The sequence below is a fragment of the Sturnira hondurensis genome, unplaced genomic scaffold (genome assembly GCF_014824575.4).
Source record: "Sturnira hondurensis isolate 20B ecotype Veracruz unplaced genomic scaffold, ASM1482457v3 Scaffold0006437, whole genome shotgun sequence".
Taxonomy (NCBI): domain Eukaryota; kingdom Metazoa; phylum Chordata; class Mammalia; order Chiroptera; family Phyllostomidae; genus Sturnira; species Sturnira hondurensis.
The window spans coordinates 9,404,254-9,426,482 of NW_028079068.1; the positions used below are offsets into that span (position 1 = coordinate 9,404,254).

The 22,229-nt window shown below is 44.2% G+C and overlaps 1 protein-coding gene across 1 annotated transcript; it reads left to right on the forward strand.

The window, feature by feature from the left end:
* The first annotated feature begins 1,038 nt into the window (after positions 1–1,038).
* Positions 1,039–21,286, forward strand: ZC3HC1 (zinc finger C3HC-type containing 1). The gene is made up of 10 exons (XM_037049204.1): positions 1,039–1,207; positions 3,246–3,357; positions 9,277–9,427; positions 10,522–10,605; positions 14,202–14,329; positions 15,603–15,757; positions 16,726–16,969; positions 17,913–18,125; positions 18,459–18,665; positions 20,723–21,286. The coding sequence occupies exons 1-10, from the start codon at positions 1,062–1,064 to the stop codon at positions 20,789–20,791; spliced, it is 1,509 nt and encodes a 502-aa protein (XP_036905099.1). The 5' UTR covers positions 1,039–1,061; the 3' UTR covers positions 20,792–21,286.
* Positions 21,287–22,229: the final 943 nt, after the last annotated feature.

Below are 22,229 nucleotides of genomic sequence, written 5' to 3' on the forward strand. Positions count from 1 at the left end.
TGGTCCCACTTTCATCTGCCCATTGCTCAGTCACGGCAGTCTTCTTTTTCAGTTTATTATATAAGACAAACTCCTTCGAATACGGCATGTTGTACGATTCTGGACAGATCTCTTTCCCACAATCTCATGCATTTTTAGCTCCAGCACCTGACACTCTCAGGAAACTCTGCAAACTAAATTAAGTGGGGTCCTTCTTTTAAACCCTTCTTCTTTGGAACACATATAATTTCAAAACTATAGGAAAACATGTTTGTTTGATGTTGAAGTCCACTAACAACTACGTATCTATGTCTCCTTTGTTCACAGCTGTCACTGCCAGCCCCTAGGGCAGGGTAAGTAGGATACTTTCTTTTTTAAAAAATGTATTTTATTTATTTATTTTTAGAGAGAAGGGAAAGGAAGGAGACAGAGTGGGAGAGAAACATCAGTGTGTGGTTGCCTCATATGTGTCCCCTACTGGGGACCTGGCCTGCAACCCAGTCATGTGCCCTGACTAGGAATTGAACCAGCAACCCTTTGCTTCACAGGCCTGTGCTCAAACCACTGAGCTATACCAGCCAGGGCATGGGCACTTTCAATAGATGTATTTGTTGCACAAAGGAGGGAGAGAGTGTTCAATAATGCTAAATGTCAGACTTGTAAACCTACCCATAATATGGCTTCTAAGGATTCTAAATTATTTACTCCCAAGTGACAATCGCCAAGTCCTCACATGTAGAAAGATAATTTAGGAGGGCCATTGAATTGAACTTAATTACTTGAAGACTAAACTGGGCCCCTTCCTGCTTAATTTGGAGAGATAGCTCTCTAAAACCCCCTTCATCAGCCCCAAAATGCTCTTGCGTAAAGGAAACGATTATGATCCAAATCTAAACACCAGAGCCCTCCTGTGGTACGCATGGTTCTTACATTGCTGACAAGCGTTGGGTCCCGCGGTCACTCTCTGCGGGCGGTCGTGGGCATGCGCAGGAGGATACCTCCGGAGGAGGATGTTAACCTCCCCAGAACGGAAGTACCTCAGCCATCAAACCTGTGGGGAAGCAACTCGGCGACGGACCAAGATGGCGGCGCCCAGCGAGGGCCTCGCATTTGCGGTGGGGGTTGAGAAGAATTGGGGTGCGGTTGTTCGTTCCCCAGAAGGGACTCCCCAGAAAGTCCGGCAGCTGATAGATGAGGGTATTGCCCTGGAAGAGGGCGGCACTGAAACGTGAGTTCGAGAGTCCGCCTTGTCCTGGGGCCAGCTGATTAAACCGGGTTTGGGGCAGTCAGGGCTTGGGGGAGTCCCCTGAGTGGGCGACTCGAATGGAGGTTGGCTTGGTCCCGGGGTCTAAGAGAAACTGCTTAGGCTGCTTTAATCTCCTCGGGATGTGGACGATTCGGCACCAAGGGACCGAAAATTGTCATAAGTCAGGTTTTGGAGGGAAGGGAAAAAGACCTCTAACTGTGCGCACCTGATATCTCTGAGTTGGGCTTCTTAGCCCTATTTTTGAACCGTAGACACCTTTGGCAGCCTGGTAAAGCTTTTGAACCCCTTCTGAATAGTGTTTTATATATAAGTAAATTACATAGGATTATAAAGGAAGCCAATTACACTGGAATGGAATTAATGAAGTAGAAAAGGAGTGATGCAGTAACGTGCTTCATTATTAAAGATTTAATTAATATCTAGCCATATATTTGTTACTTACCATAATTTTGTAGTGATAAGCATAAACAGTATTTGAAAATACATGCAACAACCATAATGTAATGACAGAATATCTGTAATCTCCGTTTGTTACAAATGCATAGGTATTGCTGCTGCTTCTATGGTTTTATTTATTATCTTTATTCATAATTGAAGGAAATGGTAAATTTTAATTAGAGGTTAGTAAAATGCCATTTTTTCCTCTTCCAAGTTTATGAATCCTCTGAGTTTTTTCCAAGAACCACACCTCCCTGAGGCTTTCTGTGACTCTCTGAAGATTCTTATTAAAAATGTCTTTCTTTTGAGTAATACTGATTTTATTAAAATGACTTGTCTTCAGCCATTCCTCCCTATACCCCTCCCCTAGCACTGTTGAAATACAGTTCACTGAAAATAAGAGAATTGCTTTTTGCTGATTTTTTTCTTCCTGAATTTTTTTCATGAAATTGCCTAAAGGTCTTTACTTTCATTTGACTTTTCAAAGGAGTGTGTTTTGGGGAGGAGTGGATATCCAGGTAGAAGTATCAAGATTGTTTTTTCTGCTCTTACACAGATTTAAGATGTTCAGCCCTGGCTGGTGTGGCTCGGTGGATTAAGCACTGGCCTGCGAACCATATGATCGCGGTTCGATTCCCAGTCAGGGCAGGAGCCTGGGTTGCAGGCCAGTTCCCAGCAGGGGACTCATGAGAGGCGGCCATACATTGATGTTTCTCTCCTTCTCTCCTTCCCTTCCTCTCTAAAGATAAATAAATAAAATCTTTAAAAAATAAATAAAAAAAGAATTTAAGATGTTCAAATTATATGATGCAAGAATTTAAGATGTTCAAATTGTATGATGCACAGAAGCCCAGAGCCTTATTTTGTGTTTACTAAAGTTACGCAAAATATTGTCAGGGAACAGTGAAGGAGCCAGGTAAACAGATTGCCAGTGTGGGATTAGCGGAGCACTGCGCAGGTAGAATTTGCTTGAACTTAGGTATGGCTGAACTGTAAAGAGATTTGAATGCCAAAACTGAAGAATTTGGATTCTATTTAGTAAGTACCATCATCCAGGACCACATTCAGATACCCAAACACTCAGATGCCCAAGTCCTTTATATAAAATGACATAGTGTTTGCATATAACTTACGTTCACCCTCCCATATACTTTAACTCATCTCTAGATCCCTTATAATGCTTAATACAGTGTAAATAGTTGTTACACTGAGTTGTTTAGGAAATAATGACAAGGAAAAAAGTACATGTTCCATTTGGATGCAACCACCATAGCCTTAACTACATAGCTCACGTGAGCAGAAATATAACTTTTTCCCCCAAATATTTTCTGTCAACAGTTGGTTGAATCTGCACGTGCGGAATTTGCAGATACAGAGCGCTGACTGTACTGTGAAATCATTGAAAATGCTAAGCAGAGGAGTAACATGACTGAAAGGATTTTTAGAAAGGTTAAAATTCAGCGTGGTGTGATTGATGAAATGAAGTGCAGAGAAGCTAGAAACAAAATGTTTAAGCAACATGATGCCAGGGCTTACCGACAGTTCTGCCACTTTATTTTAGGAAGGAGACATCTGCCACATTCCAATCAGTTAATGGATCACCCGAAGCAGAACAGCCTCCATTGGAATCTACAAGCAAAGAAGCCTTCTTTAGCAGAGTGGAAACATTTTCTATATCCTTTTTTGGTTCATGTGGGTTGTGCTATTTGCATACTGCTAGAATGATAACACTACTTACTCTGATGTCTTCAATTTAAGAATTAAACTTGATAAGAAATTTTATAGAAAAAGTAGCTCATAAAATGTTATTCCTCAGTCCTGACTGGGTGGTTCGGTTGGTTGGAGCATTGTCCTGTACACCAAAAAGTTGCAGGTTCAATCCCCAGTTAGGGCACATATGGGAGGTAGCCAGTCAGTGTCTCTCTCTCACATCAATGTTTCTCTCTCTCTCCCCCCCCACCCTCACCTCCCCTCTCTGAAGTCAGTAAACATATCCTTAGGTGAAAGTTTAAAAAAAAGTCCCTCGAAGGAACATTTAGATGATCTAACCTCCCATTACAGAAGAAGAAAACTAAGAGCCTGAGAGGAGAAGGAACAATAACTAACATTTGTACGTAATGTGTTTTCACATATATTATCACATTTGATCTTCACCATAAGCCTATGAAAATAGGTATCACTATTATTATACTCATTTTACAGAAGAGGAAGCAGTTCACTTAAGCTGTGTGACTTGACAAAGGTCAGCCTCCTAGCATGTAGCAGAGGCAGGATTATAATGTAAGGCTCTTAGCAACCAAACCTGTTTTTTTAAATATATTTTATTGATTGTGCCATTACAGTTGTCCCATTTTCCCCTCTTCATTCCCCTCCACCCCCTCTCCCACCCACATTCCCCTCCTTTAGTTCATGTCCATGAACTAAGTTCTTTAGCTTCTACGTTTCTCATACTATTCTTGCCCTCCCTCTGCCTATTTTCTGCCTACCATCTATGCCACATATTCTTTGTACCTTTTCCCCCTCTCTCCCCTCTCACTCCCCTGTTGCTAACCCTCCATGTGATCTCCATTTCTGTGGTTCTGTTCCTGTTCTAGTTTGCTTAGTTTGTTTTTGTTTTAGGTGTGGTTGTTAATAATTGTGAGTTTGCTGTCATTTTACTATACATGTTTTTTATCTTCTTTTTCTTAGATAAGTCCCTTTAACATTTTATATGATAAGGGCTTGGTGATGATGAACTCCTTGAACTTGACCTTATTTGAGAAGCACTTTATCTGCCCTTCCATTCTAAATGAAAGCTTTGCTAGATAGAGCAATCTTGGATGTAGGTTCTTGCCTATAAGGTCTCTTTTGAGAAATCAGCTGACAGTCTGATGGGAACTCCTTTGTAGGTAACAGTCTCCTTATCTCTTGCTGCTTCTAGGATTCTCTCCTTCATTTTAATCTTGGCTAATGTAATTATGACGTGCCTTGGTGTGTTCGTCCTTGGGTCCAGCTTCTTTGGGACTCTCTGAGTTTCCTGGATTTCCTAGAAATCTATTTCCTTTGCCAGATTGGGGAAGTTCTTCATTATTTGTTCAAATAACTTTTCCACTTGTTGCTCTTGCTCTTCCCCTTCTGGTACCCCTATAATTTGGATGTGGGAATGTTTAAAGATGTCCTGGAGGTTCCTAAGCCTGTCCTCATTTTTTTGAACTCTTGTTTCTTCATTCTTTTCTGTTTGGTTGTTTCTTTCTTCCTTCTGATTTGAGTCCCAGTTTCCTTCCCATCATTATTGGTTCCCTGTGCATTTTTCTTCATTTCACTTTTCATATCCTTCATTTTTTCATCTAATTTGTGACCAAATTCAACCAGTTCTGTGAGCATCCTGATCACCAGTGCTTTGAACTATGCATCTGGTAGGTTGGCTATCTCTCATGGCTTAGTTGTATTATTTCTAGAGCTTTGATCTGTTCTTTTGTTTGGGCCTTTTTTTTTTTGTCTTGTTACATAGTGAGGGGCGGAGCCTTAGGTGTTCATGAGGGCAGGGCAATCCAATTACTGTGTTGTGAAGCTGTATGTGGGGACGAGATCTGAGAGGGAACAATGGCACTTGCTCCAGTCTGTTGGATTTCAGTCCCTTCCGCCACTTCCCCCAAGCAAACTGGGCCCTTTCGGTGCTGATTCCCATTTGGCTGAGCTTGTGTACGTCCTAGGCCCCTGTGGGTCTCTGTAATGAACTCTCCTGTGAGGCTGGGAGTCTCCCAGCACCTCAGCCCCCACAGGTGTTTTCAATCAATGTTTTGAGGCTTTATTTCCCTGCACTGGAACCCTGGGTTGCACAGTCTTTCCTGCTCCCCAGTTTCGCTTGGTTTATCTGTGTGGGAATGTGGGACCCTGGTCAGCCAGCTGCTTTGCGTGTCGTGTCCTGCTTCACAGTGGCCTCCTTGCTGGGTCTGCCCATTGCCACCCCAAGTGGGGTCTGCCACCTGCGCGCTCAGGGTCCACCTGCTGCCGGCTTGCATGCCTGGGGTTTGTCAGCTACTGCCTTACGTGCCTGGTGCTACCACTTCTTTTACCATGACCCCTCTCCGACTGGCGCCTGACTCCGCCCCTCCTACCGGTCTGGATGAATTTGTCTATTTTAACTTCTTGGCTGTGGGACTTCGATACAGTTCAGTTTTCTGTCAGTTCTGGTTTTTATTTTGTTTCTAAATTGTTGTTGTTCATATTTTGGTTGTGCAAGGAGGCACAGTGTGTCTACCTATGTTTCCCTCTTGGCCAGAATTCCAAACCTAATATTTTTTTTTGAAATTACTGTGCTTTTTCTCTCTGTCTAGATTTTCTTCCGTATGTTAGATCTATTGTTGCAAAACAAATTACCCTAAAATTCAGTGGCTTCAAACGAGAAACCATTATTAACTCACAGTTTTTGAGGATCAGAAATCCAGGCCCAGAGAGCTGAGCTCTCTGACTCAGGGTCTCTCACAGACTGCTCTGAGGTATAGGCTGGGGCTGTAGTCATCTTAGGGCTCTACTGGGAAAAGATCCACTTCAGATCTAACATGGTTGTTGACAGGATTCGTTTCCTGGTGATTGTTGGATTGAGGGCTTCAGCTCTGTTCTGGCTGTTGGCCGGAGACTTCCCTGTGTTTCTTCCACATGGGCCTTTCCATGGACAGCCCACAACATGGCAGCCGGCTTCCATCCGCGTGAGCAAGCAAGAGAGCAAGACAGAAGCTAGACTGTAACCTCATCTCAGAAGTGATGTCCCTTTGCTTTTGCTATGTTCTACTCACTTAGAATGGTTTTTTAAAAATTTAAAATAGCCCTAGCTGGTGTAGCTCAGTGGATTGAGTGCGGGCCTGTGAACCAGAGGATCGCGGTTCGATTCCCAGTCAGGGCACATGCCTAGGTTGCAGTCCAGTTCCCATCAGGGGACAGCACAAGAGGCAACCATACATTGATATTTCTCTCCCTCTCTCCTTCCCTTACTCTCTCAAGATAAATAAGTAAAATCTTAAAAAAAAAAACTAACCCCTGGCTGGTGTAGCTCAGTGGATTGAGTGCAGGCCTGCAAACTACACGATCGTGGTTCGATTCCCAGTCAGGGCACATGCTTGGGTAGCAGGCCAGTTCCCAGCAGGGGACTTACAAGAGGCAACCACACATTGATGTTTCTCTCCTTCTCTCCTTCCCTTCCCTTCTAAAGATAAATAAATAAAATCTTTAAAAAAAATTAAAATAGTTATATACTTACAGAAAAGTTGGCACAGGTTAAAAGGAACTTTCTTCCTGGGCTACTTGAAAGTAAGTTGCCAAAGTCCCCAAATATTTCCCGCAAACAAGGATATTCTCCTTTGTAATCACAATACAATCATCAAAGTCCAGAAATTCACATAATAAATTACCCCTCTGACCCCAATTATTTCATCTATTGTCCCTATAATTTTTTAAATTTGTTTAGTTGATTAATTTTAGAGTGAGAGAGAGAGAGACGTCAATTTGTTGTTCCACTTATTTATGAATTCATTGGTTGCTTCCTGTATGTGCCCTGATGGGAGAATGAACCCGCAACCTTGGTGTACCAGGACAATGCTCTATCTAACTGAGCTACCCGGCTAGGACTCAGTAATGTTCTTTATAGCATAAGGATCCGGTTGAGAATCCCAGTTTTTCCTTGAAGTTCATGATGTTGATATTTTTGAAGATTACAGGCCAGTTATTTATTTTTCACGCTTCAAAAAAGCTTTTATTGGGAACTTTAATTCCCAAAAGCACAGATACCTGAGACAATTTTGACAGAACCCTAAATTTTTGCAGGGCTGTTTTTGGCTACTGTGAAAAACACACATACCTGGGTGGCCCTGCTTTGAGGTCTCTTTGAGGGATGGACAGTTCTAGAAGGCACTAACCAGTGACAGGGATGAGGCCTACCTTCCTCAGGCAGCCAACTCAGCAGTGGCGCTGTCCAGGGGGTCCATAGACCAGTAGTCGTCATCCCAGCCAGGGATGAGCCCACGAAAGAGGGGGGCTCGAAACCTCACTCAGCCACGGTGACGGGAGTCCACCTTGCGCGGTTAGCTGGGTTCATCTCTTTTGCTTAGCAAAGGTCAAGGCTTCTGTCTTTGCCTCTTCTTGAGAATCCTTTCCAGCCCAGACAAAGACCTAGTCCCGTGTGTCTGGGAGAATGATGTCATCAGTGGCAGGGCTTCCTGCATGAACTTGCCAAGGACCTTTTGACCACAAAACACCCGATCTTGTTGGAGCGGGCAAAGAGGCGAGGGGGCTGAGGCCACTTATTCTGTAGAGTGTACTTCAGTTCACGTGTGCCTGACATTTCCTTGTGAGTAGGTCCAGGTGATGCAGGGGTGTTTCAGAAGTGCTGTTTGTTCTCACTGCATCCTGCCGAGTGGCACGGGATTTTGGTTTTCCCTTTACCGGCAGTGCCCACCCCTCTGATACTTGGTAAACGGCAGTGTGTGTCAGTCATTCCCATGGTAAAGTCACTATTCTAATTTGTGACTTTAATATAGTATTTAGAGCCATTTTTCTTTTTATTCTCTTCTCATTGGATACAAATTGATCACTGTAAATATATATAATTATAAATATATAAGTGATAATTATTTATTTAACTTAAGCTAGTTAAATGATTCTATTTTATTCTAGATAATCCCAGCTCTTTTAACATTTACATCTAAATTCTGTTTTCTGGCCTTTAAATCCTTCTTTTGCTAATACTGGCATATTTACAAATTCTCACATTTCTTACGACAGTGTAGAACTTTCCTACATCTTCTTTCACGCTTTATCCTTCCCCTCTGTGTATTCTGTAAAATCAGAATTCTTTAGGTAAACTATAAAAAGCTGAGTGCTGAATGTGAAATATCAGTGAATGTCTGAGAACACTTTCCCAAGCACGTCCTTGGGGGCACGCTTGGTGCTCCCAGCCTGTTGAGACCATGTAGACTGCGTACACACACTGGTAATGGCGGTCAGACTCGGGGCAGGGGAAACACTGAAGAGGATGACTCACTTTACTGACTGCTCCTTGGGAGGTGAAGATGGACGTGGCACAATAGGGGCGCATAGGTGAGTGGTGGGAAGTATTTCCGCTTGTTTGACTTTCACCATGCTCTCTATTACTCAGGCATACCCCAGGGCTTCCACTAGTGTTTTTAAATCCCTAGGGTGTCACATTAGGTGCCTGTGAGTGGCTTCTGTGTGCTATCCCACCCCAGTAATAAAATAGACACTTTAAAGATATAAAATATGGAAGGAGGTGGGGAGCACTGGGGGCGGGGGCAGGGCTGGGAATACAAGACAGAAAACTACTTGAACAAGAATTAAATAAAAAAATTAAAAATTAAAGATATAAAATACGTAGAGAAAAGGTTAATAACTTTTTCACTGTACTTATTACTCAAACGACCTTCATCATTATGTGAAGTTATGTACCTGTTCTTTCAAAATAGTTTTGACACTTTTTCCTACTGCTTTTCCCCTCATTTTAATATGTTTATTTCGGTTTACATAAAGAATGAGTGAAAACTGTAATTTCTGACTTAGTCGTGTTAATGCCCTGGCAGTGCTCTTTTCCTTAACGTGGACACTCTTTGAAATGGGCGGGCAAGCCCTCCGAGCTGTCTCCACTCGTGTGTGCGAAATACGGCTGGGTCGCCGTGGAGTGTGACATGCTCAAGTGCTCCAGCTGCCAGGCTTTTCTCTGTGCCAGTTTACAGCCAGCTTTCGATTTCCGCAGATGTGAGTATCGAGTACAGCTTGCATTTTTCTCCATACTCAAAAGTATACTATACAGTTTTTTTCTGAAGAGACCAGTTCAAAGATGTGTATTACTATATGAGGGGGAACCCCCAAACCCCCCGGAACTTATTTATAAAAAACTGTGTATTTATTCTTACATGTTTAAACTTCAGTCACCTTCAAAATACTCCATTTGATGCAATACCCCTATTGAGATGTTTTTTCCAGTGCTCAAAACAGTTTTTGAACTAGTCAGTTTTGATGCCTTTTGGTGCTTCTGCCATTTCTTGTTTCACTTCTTCCACATTAGCAAAAACATTTCCCTCTGAGGACTTTTTTCATCCAGGGAAACAAAAAGTCTCCCGGGGCAAGATCAGATGAATAGAGAAGGTGGGGCACTAAGGTCTTGCTGTTTTGGGTCAAAAACTGCTGAACACTGTGTGTGTGGACAGGTATGCTCCTAAATCACCCGTCATGAAATGGGCAAACTCATTGAAAGAGTCTTCAAAAAAAAATTCACTGAGGCTAAAGGCAGCCTCTCACAACAACGCCAGCTGGTCCACTGATACAGATGGGTTCCTAGAACACTCACCTAGCAAGGGAAGCCTGTGCTACAAGGGGCCCACCCTCCAGAAGATAATTCTGGGTTTTTGGGGTACCCCCTCAAATATAACAAGGTGAATTTGTGCTTGTCTTCACTCTAATTATGAACTTCAGTGATTAACTTTATTGAAAAACTAAACTGCTTTAGAGTAAACTTGACTTTATTCTGGGAAACTAACAGTAGTATGTTTACTCTATGGTTCTAAACTTTATGCTTAGGCAAAGAGATACAGGAGTTTTGTACAGGCTCTGCTTTGGAATACCCTGCCTTATAAGATACATGGTACCTTCTTTGTTATCGATCTTAGAATCTTGATTTAGAACTTATTTTGTAGAAGATATTAAGATGATGCATTGCTAACATTTTCATATGTTTGTAAATTTTCTTAGTTATTTCTATGTATAGCTGAGTCTATACTCTTAAGGCTTTTGGCTGTTGGATTTTGACTCGCTCTAGTGTTTTTAAGTGTTGTTACCTGTGTGGGTTTCAGATGAGGAGCGATGTGCGGAGCTGAAGACAGCCTTGTGCACTGCCCATGAGAAGTTCTGTTTCTGGCCAGATAGCCCCTCTCCAGGTACTTATTCCCAAGATTTCCCACTAACTTTCTTTCCTTGGTCGTTGCACTTCTAATATTGTCAATCTATTTTGTGAAAATCCAGTCTTTGAAGTTGTTGGTCTATCTTTATATTCATGCTTTTCAAGAAGAACTAACTTACATTCATATATTACACTACTGCTTAACTTAAGTAAGTGCATTTGACCTGCCAAAAGCTTCGCCATGCATACATTATGCCATTTAATCCTCACAGGAGCACTGGGATGTAAACATTATCAACTCAGTTTTTTAAGGTAAGGAAACAGAGAATCGGAAGTCTTAAAACCACCTCGCGAGGACCCGCAGCTAGGGTCGTATCTACTTTCAAACCCCCCACTTTCCCTAAGATTGCAAGCCCCCCTTTGTTCTACCTTGGCTCCCTTTGGTGCACGAACGGCACTAGTAACAAACAGGGCTGCCGCTAAAGAAGACCCTCAGAACCCCAAGTAAGAGTGATTGCAAATCTACAGCTTATGACAGTAAAACTGCACACTCGGATAACGGCTTTGAAGTCAGGATATCGTCACAGTCGGGCCTGTCCCCCAGAGGTCTGGATCCTCAGCCAGGGGCAAGCGCCCTCTTGTTCCCCAGGTGGAAGGGCCATGGCAGGGTGCATGCTCCCAAATCAGGGACCACTGATGTGTGTGCAAAACACTGTAGAACAAGAGGGTAATCTTTTTTAAAAAGTGGTCTTTTTAAAAAATATATTTTATTTATTTTTAGAGAGAGAGGAAAGAAGGGAGGAAGAGAGGGGAAAAAAGCATCAGTGTGTGGTTGCATCTCACGTACCCCCATCTGACCTGGCCTGCCACCCAAGAATGTGCCCTGACTGGAGATCGAACCAGCGACCGTTTGGTTCGCAGGCCAGCACTCAATCCACCGAGCCACACCAGCCAGGGCAGAAATAACATTTTTAAAGTGAAGGTGACAACACTTTGTAAAGTACTATATGATTGTCTAATCACCGTGTTATATACCTAAAACTAATACAAAATAATATTGAATATAAACTGTAATTGAAAAATAAAATGTAAATTTAAAAAATGAAATTCTGAGATCCAAATGTTTAGTTTTAAGTTAAATCTTGGAAGACTCCTCTGAAATTAGTAGATAAGTGATACATTACACGTGGGAAGTCCCTCAAGCTGTTCTGACTACTTCATAACGCAAGGAGGGCTAAAGTAGGAAGTCACCGAGGCCCACCAAGTGAGTAGTGTTAGATTCCCCCAGCCAGCTTTGGTCTCTAAACATTCATTTTGTCTATGGTAGGTTTAGGAGCACAGATGGTTCCTGGTGTTAATTAAATATCTAAAAGAATTTTAACTCCTTGGAAATCGATACAACATGAATATTTTAATACTATCTTATGACATAGGGTATGTGAAAAGAGCATGTTATTGGGTAAATTGTATTTGAGTTTCCCAATTAATGTAATTTGCGGAAAGGGTCTTCAATGATTAAAACTTAAAGTTCCTCTCTGCAAAAAAAAAAAAAAAAAAAAAGTAGCCCTGACTAGTGTAGCTCGGTGGATTGATCAAGGGCCTGCAAACCAAAGGATCGTGGTTCGATTCCCAGTCAGGGCACATGCCTGGGTTGCAGGCCAGTTCCCAGTGGGGGACACGTGAGAGGCAACCATACATTGATATTTCTCTCCCTCTCTCCTTCCTTTCCCCTCTAAAGATAGGTAAATAAAATCTTTTTTAAAAATTCTTAAAAAAAAAAGTAAAGATGACGGTGTAACACGGGTTTTTGCTGTTGGCCTCGCTGTTTCTTTGGGTAGTACACAGAACTCAGCCCTGTGAGGATGTAATTCGTCTGGGGCCCGTGCGCTCAGGCCAGGTGTTGGAGCATCCGCATAGAGCTCTGCTGGTGCTTCCCAGCTCTCACTTCCCCGACCCTGTTCGGAACTTCAGCCGCCAGCCACTTACAGACCTCTCACTCCTACCCAGACCCCTCTTTTGAGCGGGACTTCCATTTTCACCTACCTTCCAAGTATGTCTATTTAATGTTTTGTAAGTACCTAGAACTCAGCGTAAAACTGAATTCGTCATCTGACACTTAATACTTGGCATCTCTTATGTCTTCTCCATCTTGGTAGATGATGCTGACCTTCCCCTCTCCACTTGTCCTACCCAGACACTTGGAAGCTACCTTAAATGCCTCTTCTTGTTATCGCCGCCTGGTCCTATCCATGCTCCACCCTAAGTAGATCTCAAATATGACCTTCCAATTATGCTGTCCCTGGGGTTGGTTCTTTAACATTCAAGAGACTCTTGTGTTGAGAAAGGAATACCCACAAGTATTATACTGTAATGCTTAAATTTATTAAGCATATCTAATATAATTTCGAAGGTATATTCTAACTTTTATCAATAATTACAAACTAAGTTCCTTTAAAATTTTAAAATCACAATTGCTAGTTTACTGGGACTGATTATTTTGAACATTTTAAACACTGAAGTAGACAGACATTCATATACATTAATTGTAAAGTGTGCAATTAATTTGATGTTAAAACATTTGCATGGTGGGTTTAGTTTCTTCCCTTTCACTTCGTGAGGTTTATCGGCACTGTCTCAGGTGTGCAGCGGTCAGACCGCACCCGGCGTTAGCAGAAGAGAATCAGAAGGGTGTTGGGACCTGGTTTCTCCTCCCGTGTTTGTCAGACCTGAGCCACTGGCCGTTAGAACACGTTTCCTTTTTATTTCTAAACCTCACTTGGTTTTTTAAAGTCCATATTTTTCCCATTGATTCTAGTTAGTTAGTTGTTTGTTTTTTATCTTCACTTGAGGACATGTTTATTGGTTTTAATTGAGGGGGAAGAGAGAGAAACATCAATCAGTTGCCACCTGAACACACCCAACAGGGAATTAAACCTGCAGCCTCTTGGTGTACGAGAGAATGCCAACCAACTGAGCCACCCAGCCAGGGTCAGAAACATCAATTTGTTGCTCCACTTATTTATGCATTTATTGGTTGATTCTTGTATGTATCCTGACCGGGAATCGAACCTATAACCTTGGCGTATCAGGACAACGCTCCAACCAACTGAGCTACCTGGCCAGGGCCAGGAATTATTACTTTAAATCACTTTCATGTCTGCTAAGTTTATTTCTTTGCATCCAGACCCCTTATAGTCTCCGCTCTAAACTAATGCATGATATCTGTAACATCACTTTCTCCTTTAAAAAAATCAGTGATTTCTCATTGCATATATAATAAAGTCATGGTCTGGCCACTCCGCACTTTGTTTCCTGCTACTCTCCCCACAGGCAGACCATGTTCCAACCCTGTGAAACTACTTAAAACTCCTCAAACGTGCCATTTTTGGACCTTTGCTTTAACACTGTTACTGGTGTTTCCAACTCAGCTTAGACCTCACTGCTTCTGAGAAACCTTTCCTGAGACTGTGCTTCTTAAAGATAATCACAAAAGTGTCATCACAACCCCATCCCCCCCAAATCAGTAATTGTTAATATCATCAAATATCTTACCAGTTTTACATATCCCCATTGTTTTACAGTTTTTTGGTTACAGTTTGTACCAACATAACCCTTCCGTTGACTTCCCCACAGATCGATTCAGGATGTTGCCATTGAACGAGCCCGCCGTTCTCATCGGTGAGTTCCTGGATCGCTTTCAGAGCCTTTGTCACCTGGACCTCCAGCTTCCTTCCCTGAGGCCGGAGGACTTGAAGGCCATGGTGAGTTTTCTTGGCTGGCCCTCAGCGGCCTCCAGGTGTCGGCAGCATTTGTACATGAAGCGTTTCTTTTAATGACGGGGTACAAATTGCTATGAAGAGAACCATTTGCTGGTCTCTCAACTGAGCGTTTTTAATTTCCATCCGAAATGTGACTAGTGGGGGTTTAAGTGAGTTCCATTTAAATTTTGAGACACAATTCTTCAGGTGGCAGGAATTCAATTTAATCTCGGCTTTGTTACTCAAACTGTTTAACAGAAGACACTGAAATGTTACTTCATTTCTTGAGCAACATTTCCCAGAGAAAGCCCGCAGGAGGCGCTAGAAAGTCCCTGTCGGCTGTGAGCAGAAACTCTGCGGTGTCCCGGCCCGTCCCGTCGGCACTGCAGTTTGCTGCCCGTTTTGTCCTCCGGCAGGCACCTGGAGACGAGCGTCAGCACAGGACACAGAGGCTGTTACTCTGCTTTTTCAAGTTTTTGTTTGTTTTTCCCCCCACCCTGTCATAGTTTTTTATTTTTATTTTTTATTTATTTATTTATTTTTAAGATTTTATTTATTTATCTTTAGAGGGGGAGGAAGGAGAGAAGAAGTATCAGTGTATGGTTGCCTCTCGTGAGTCCCCCACTGGAAACTGGCCTGCAACCCAGGCATGTGCCCTGACTGGGAATCGAACCGCGATCATGTGGTTCGCAGGCCCGCGCTCAGTCCACTGAGCTACACCAGCCAGGGCCCTGTCATAGTTTTTTAAAGACTGTGGCAAGCTCTGTTGTTCTGTCAGAAAGCAAATTCGGTGTCAGGCCAAGATGCAAACAGTAACCGTTTTTCGTTATTTGGGTTTGAGAAAATCTGCGGTTGGTAAATTGAAAACAGATCAGTACTAAGAAAAGACTTGGTCCTTCCAGGAAAACCACCCCCTCCCAACCAGCAGACCCTGGGAAGCTTCTGCATGAGGCTGCGGCCCTGTCCTAGTGGGACTGCTTCTCTGGAGACGAGCACTGCCTCCACGCCTTTGTTGTTTCTGCCTTGTATTGTCTGCATTCCGGGGTATCCAACCTGTGGCCCAACAGAAAATCGTAAATTTACTTACAACTTTCTGAGATTACTTTGCTATTGCGTGTCGCCATGTATTTTAACGTGTGGCCCGAGACAACTCTTCCTCTTCCAGTGTGTGACACAGAGATGCCGAGAAGTTGGACACCCCTGATTGTATCATTGAATGTAATTTTATTTTCATGGTGGTTGAAACTTGAAGTTTTTTACCTTTGTTCCCTTGTAGTGCCTTACAGAAGACAAGATCAGTCTTCTCCTGCACCTGCTTGAAGATGAACTTGATCACGGAACTGACGAGAGAAAAACTGCCACCAAATTAGGCTCCGACATCCAAGTCCATGTCACTGCCTGTATTCTCTCTGTGTGTGGCTGGGCGTGTAGGTCAGTCAAATTTGACTGGGGATATGAGCTGGGACAGCATTATACACCCATTTATATATCAGTCACTAATAGTATTTGTAGATCACATGGCATTTCCTGTAAGAAAAACAGAACAGTTCTGGCCAGGCAGCTCAGTTGGTTAAAGCATTGTCCTCATATGTCAAGGCTATGGGTTCGATCCCCAGACAGGGCACATATAAGAATCAACCAGTGAATGCATAAAAAATGAAATAACAAGTCATTGTTTCTCTCTCTCTCTCTCTCTGTAAAGTCAATTACTTAAATAATGATGATCATAAAAGAAAAACAGAGGTAGAGAGAAACTGAAGGGATGGGACATGAGGGGACAGTAAGATCAATAACAAAACCAGAATTAGAACTCAGAAATTTCTGAACATACCTGAAATTTGTTTCTTTCATTGTCATGTCTCAGCTGGGAATTTGTGTTCCCGTAAACAGTGTGCCTCCCTGCTGCTTTCAGAAAGGAAGAAAAATGAGTTAAATGGATTGAAAGCTACCGCAGGAACACCAGCTGGAGTCTCCTGGGCCTGTTCTGGTGTTTCTGTCCCGGCCACCCGGTTCAGTGCAGACCCCCTCTGAGGCGGAAGGCTGTCGGAGCTGGTCTCTGTGTACTTGAATATGCTTTCTTCGGTGGATGAAGGAACAATTTTCACTTAAAGGGAAAGCAAGTTAAGAGGGACAGGGAAATGTATAAAACGTAACTTTTAATAGTCTAGCCATAGGAGAGCACACCAAGACCCCCGGATATTTCTATGGGCAACAGATGAGAGAGATGAAGTTGGGGTCCTGAGAGCAGGGGACCAGAACCCTGTGGGGACGTGGTTCCCTGTCCCTGGGCTGTTCCACAGGTTTGTCTGACGAGACCGAGCGTACTCACAAATCATTACACTTAGCCCTTGGAAGGGTGACCCTTTGCGAAAACTCCCTCTGTTTCTGTTCCTGCCTAGTTCTTCCTTGGAACCCACGCAGCTCTCCCTGATCACGTGTTCGCACTGTGTGAGGAAGGTGGGGCTCTGGGGTTTCCAGCAGATCGAGTCGTCCGCGAGTGACCTGGATTCGTCCTTTGCCCTGACCAGCTCCCCCGTCCCAGGCCCCGAGGGGCGCCCAGAGCGCCTGCTCCTGGTGCCCGAGTCCCCCCGGAGGATGATGACTCGGAGCCAGGATGCCACGTTCTCCCCGGGCCTGGAGCAGGTATAGACTTCATTGGCTTGTTTGGGGGGTGCTTGTTGTCTTATTTATTTATTTTATTCTTCCCCTGAGGATATGTTTACTGATTTTAGAGAGAGAGGAAGGTGGGGGGCAGGCAGAGAAATGTTGATGTGAGAGAGAAATACCAGCTGGTTGCCTTCCATACACACCCCCAACAGGAATTGAGCCTGCAACCTAGGTGTGTGCCCTGACCGGCAGTCAGACCCACCCCCTTTCGGTGTGTGGGTCGATGCTTTAACCAACTGAGTGGGGTGGACTTTTTAAAAACAGCAGTCTTGCCACAGGTGGTGTTAGTGGGATAGTTGGGCATTAAGTTAGGAGTCACTTCTAACCACGTTGGTTTTATTCAGCAGTTGCAATGGAACTGCTAAATTAATTATTTTGTAGTAATCTAATGTTCTTTGAAGAATTCAGTTATGCACACAGTTCAGAAACTAAATTCTTACGGTTTAAACTATAAAATACTAACTTTTACATGCTTCTAGAAATACCTCTCCCGACCACAGTCATGAATAGCATTGGTCAGGAATAGCATTGGTATACCTCCATTNAGTCAGACCCACCCCCTTTCGGTGTGTGGGTCGATGCTTTAACCAACTGAGTGGGGTGGACTTTTTAAAAACAGCAGTCTTGCCACAGGTGGTGTTAGTGGGATAGTTGGGCATTAAGTTAGGAGTCACTTCTAACCACGTTGGTTTTATTCAGCAGTTGCAATGGAACTGCTAAATTAATTATTTTGTGTAGTAATCTAATGTTCTTTGAAGAATTCAGTTATGCACACAGTTCAGAAACTAAATTCTTATGGTTTAAACTATAAAATACTAACTTTTACATGCTTCTAGAAATACCTCTCCCGACCACAGTCATGAATAGCATTGGTCATGAATAGCATTGGTATACCTCCATTATCGTCTCCCTCCCTCAGGCTGAACGCAGCCCAGGCCCCATCTTCTCCCGAACCCGGAGCTGGGACTCTTCCAGTCCTGTCGACCGCACCGAGCCCGAGGCCGCCAGCCCCACCACCAGGACCCGCCCGGTGACCCGAAGCATGGGAACAGGAGACAGCTCTGGCCTGGAAGTGCCGTCCAGTCCCCTCCGGAGAGCCAAACGGGCTCGCCTCTGCTCTTCCAGCAGCTCGGTGAGTGACCCCCTGCGTGCGGAGGTCACTGAGCACCAGGAGCGTGCCCGCCCTCAGCACGCAGCACGGAGAAGCGGGCATGCGCCCTCCCTGGCCCCGCAGCTACCAGTAGACCCTGTGACTAAGTTTAAGGATGGGACAGAGGGGTGGCCCAAAGATGAGGAAATTGTACAGGTTTGCCTTTGTTTCTTTGGGGTGGATTCTGGAGAGCAGTAAGTATGTGGGGTGTAGGACAGCAGTGAGACAGGGACAGACCTGACCACCAACAGCAGTGCCTCCGAATTTACATAGATCCGCCCTTGGTTGACACTGTTTCTCTTCCTCCTCTCTCAGGACATGTCTCCACGAAGCTTCTTTGATCCCACTGCTCAGCATAGAGACTGGTGCCCTTGGGTGAATATCCCACTTGGCAGGGAAACCAGGGAGAACGGTGGAACAGAGGCAGATGCCAGCAGCCCGGCAGAGCCAGGCTGGAAGGCAGTGCTGAACATCCTCCTGGCCCACAAACAGTCTAGCCAGCCAGCTGAAACGGACTCTGTGGTGAGATGAGCTGTTTGTCCTGACGGTGTGGGGCACTTGCTGTTTGGGGGGTAAGGAGCGGAGCCCAGTCCTATAATTAGCAGCTGCCTGCCCTCAGCTTCCACAAATCAAGTTAGGCTCGGTCTGCTTCATCCTAGAGAACAGGCATGGAGCTGGTTCGATCTTTCGGCAGTTTAGCATATAGCATTCTGTCAGATTCTGAGAAATGCTTTGTCAACCAAAATGTCTCAAGGAGAGAAGGTGGAAAAAAACAGAATTCGATGAAGAGGCAGCTGCCCGGCCTCAGGTTGCAAAACAGCTGCTTTTCCCGTCAGCCGCTGTCACTCGCCCCTGGAGCCCGGCCAGTTAGTGTAGCGTCTAGGGCGCTGTGCTCTGACTCCAGGGCTGCGGTCTCACTCCCCATGGTGGGCGGGTCCCTTTGCTCTGTGCCACGGCCCCATACTTGGGCGCAGAACCTCAACTAGTTGCCACAGACATGACTGCCGCTGGTCACACGTGTGGGGAAGTGCCAGTCCATCGTGACAGCTGAGAAAACAAGTCGTGTTTGCTCTGTGTAAAGGGTGGAAGGCATTAAGGAGGTGGGCATTAAGGAACTAAAAATGGGGTTCTGTTTCCCTTGCTGGCTCATTCTCTAAGTTGCTCTGTAGCCTGCCTGGGATAAATATTGTAATTTCTAACTTCTGTTCCCTCCAAAGACAAAGTAAAATCATTCTCAACAGCAGGTGTTTACAGGGTCACGGGACTCCACTGGGAGGAACTCTAGTGATGCTAAAAGCCCAGGAATGTACATTTGTGCCCTTAGTAAATATACAAATGAGGGTTCTCCCAGTTTTTTGCAGGAAAAAAATCTGCATTTTTCCAACTTAAAAAACTTGAAAATGCATAAAGCTATTAGAAGACAAATGTTTGACTTACCTCTCAGATTAGAGAGATTGACTCCACTCATAAACTCTCTCTGCCTACAGCCTCATGAAACAGTGTACTGATAGCTTTTGATAACCTCCCTCTCTGGGTGTCATACCAACAAGAAATCCCACAGGACCTTTTTTTTTTTTTTTGAGTGGGAAAAGTTGGCCTCACTTGTGGCCTTGGGTCCCAGGACTTTTGAAATCCTTTCTGGCAGCTTGTCCTGTAACCCTCCCCCCGCCGCCCAGACTGGGACACACAGAGCTTACCAGGCCTTGGCAAGACATGTTAGGAAAAAGGTTACACTGTTTCTCAACTTAAGTTTGTTTCAACTTTGTCACTTTATTAACTGAATTCCCCTTGGTCTCTGGTAAGAGCTCAGACTTCTCCCTCCTGGGACTGTGCTTGATTGAGATGCTCATCCGCACAGGGTAAAAAAGCAGCGAGAATGTCACGTCAGAAACCGGAGGTCACTGCGGATTATCTTGCAAGAGGCTGTTAGTGCTCTCACTGAGCCTTGCATACTCTTTCTGACTCTCAAAGGAAGCGGACCAAGTGTTCCAAATCACCAAGAACTTTTTCATGTTTCAGTGAATTGTTTAGTCTCCCTGTAACACCATTTCTCAGAATATCAGCTTACTTCATACGCACGATCAAGTGGCAGTGAGTCTTCCTATTATTAGCTCTGCTGGCTAAAACATGAAGCTGAGAAGGCCAAGGTCATAGTTTGAGCTCTTAAGGGTCATTTAACCTTGTTTTATTCCTTGGCCTTTCATTGTACTATTAACCCCAGCTAGGCATCACGGATGAGAAGCCATTGCAAAGTGCGTGCTGCGCTATGGTAGGTCAGAAGTGTCATCCCCATGTGCAAAGATTAGGGCAGATACTTGAAGGGAGGACATGAGCCATATTTTAGAGGCTGAGAGTGTGTTGGCAAGAGGCTTAGTAGCAGAACGCAGGCCTCTTGACTTTTTAGTCTGGCTTTGGGTATGTATTATGTATACACTGTGCGTGGTTGAGTTGTTTGACTTAATCCTAGACATAGCTACATCATTGTGGGAGAAATGTACAGACCAAGCCTTAAAGCTACTATGTATCCTTCATCTCGATGAAGGAATGTAATCTCTAATGATGAGCTTTTCTACCTGTAGAGTCTCTCTGAGAAATCAAGGAAAGTATTCCGAATATTCCGGCAGTGGGAGTCCTCGTGCTCATCCTGAAGACACCCCAGCCCTTCCCAGAGAGAAGTGGAATGAGTGACTCTGACAAATAAAGTTTGAATTCCCTTTTGATCAGCTGATGCTGTTTCCTTCGTTCTGGTTTATGCGCAGGAGCTCCTGCCCTTTCAGAAGCGGTGAGTGTCACCGTCACTGGCAGCATCTGACTGTGGGGACCTGTTTCCACACAGGGCCCAGGGAGGCACAGCCAGCCTGGCTCTCCTGGCTCTGTGAAAGGAGCGTGAGTTGTGAGAATAGACAGAGGACCCATGACTTGAGCACTTTTAAGAATTTTTTTTTTTTTTTACTCTTCACCCGAGAACATTTCATCACTGCTTTTAGAGAGTGAGAATGGGAAAGAGACATCAGTTGGTTGCCCCCACACGCACCTGGACTGGGCTCGAATGTGCAGCCTGGGTATGTGTCCTGCTGGGAATCGAACCTGCAACCTTTCGGTTCTGGGATGACACTTCAATCAACTGAGCCACACCAGCCAGGGCTTGAGCACTTTCAGTGTGTTTCATGTAGGCTAGTTCTTTAAGGACTCTGACATCCCCAAAATATACCAGTATGTATGAATAAAATTTTTGTTAAAATTCTCACTCCTAGAGAACTGTTTTTCTTCTGCCTTCTGGGCTGATGTAAAAGAAGCAGAGACTGAGAAAACTTCAGTGAAGCAGTAAAAAAAGTCAAAATTTTAGTTTTCAGACTGGCTACAAAGCCTAAAATTCATTTGTGATTCTAGTCAAAGAGGGTATTTCTAAGCCAGAGCCAAGATGGCGTTCATTATGCCTCCAGGAAGACCCCCCAGTGTGTCGTTGAGCAGTAAGTCGGTCGTTCTGTCCCTTCACTTCGATCAGAGTAGAATAGGGGACTCACAGGGCAGGGAGGCCCTTCAGAAGAGACCCCTCTCCGTGAGCCTTCTAATGCACGGCAGCCCTGAGCCGGGCTCCCACAGCTCTCCCCGCTGCCGGGCAGCCCCAGGCGCCGTGGCAAAGGTGGACCCGCCCGTCTCAGTAACACTGCCAGCGGGTAAAGGGACCGTGGAGACTGGGAAGCAGTTGCTCTGGGAATGTCACCTCTCCTCTGGTAACTGGTTGGTTGGCTGGTTGGTTGGTTTCATAACTCAGTTTGTACTGAAACATTTTAAGGAAAATAATAGGTATCATAATATTCCACTAATGCTAAAGTTTGTATCACTAAAAGATACATTTTTCCACATACTAGAGCCAACAAAAATTAATAATCCATTAATATTATTTAATACCCAGTCCATCCTCAAAATTCCCAATTGCTCCCAAAATGTTCTTTGCATTTCATTTGTCCAAGATCAGTCCAAGATCTTGTTCTTCAAGTTCACTGCCCAAGATCTTCAAGATCGTGTTTTGCATAAATCTCTTTAAAGAGATTTTTTTCCCATGCCTATCAGATTTTTGTCTGT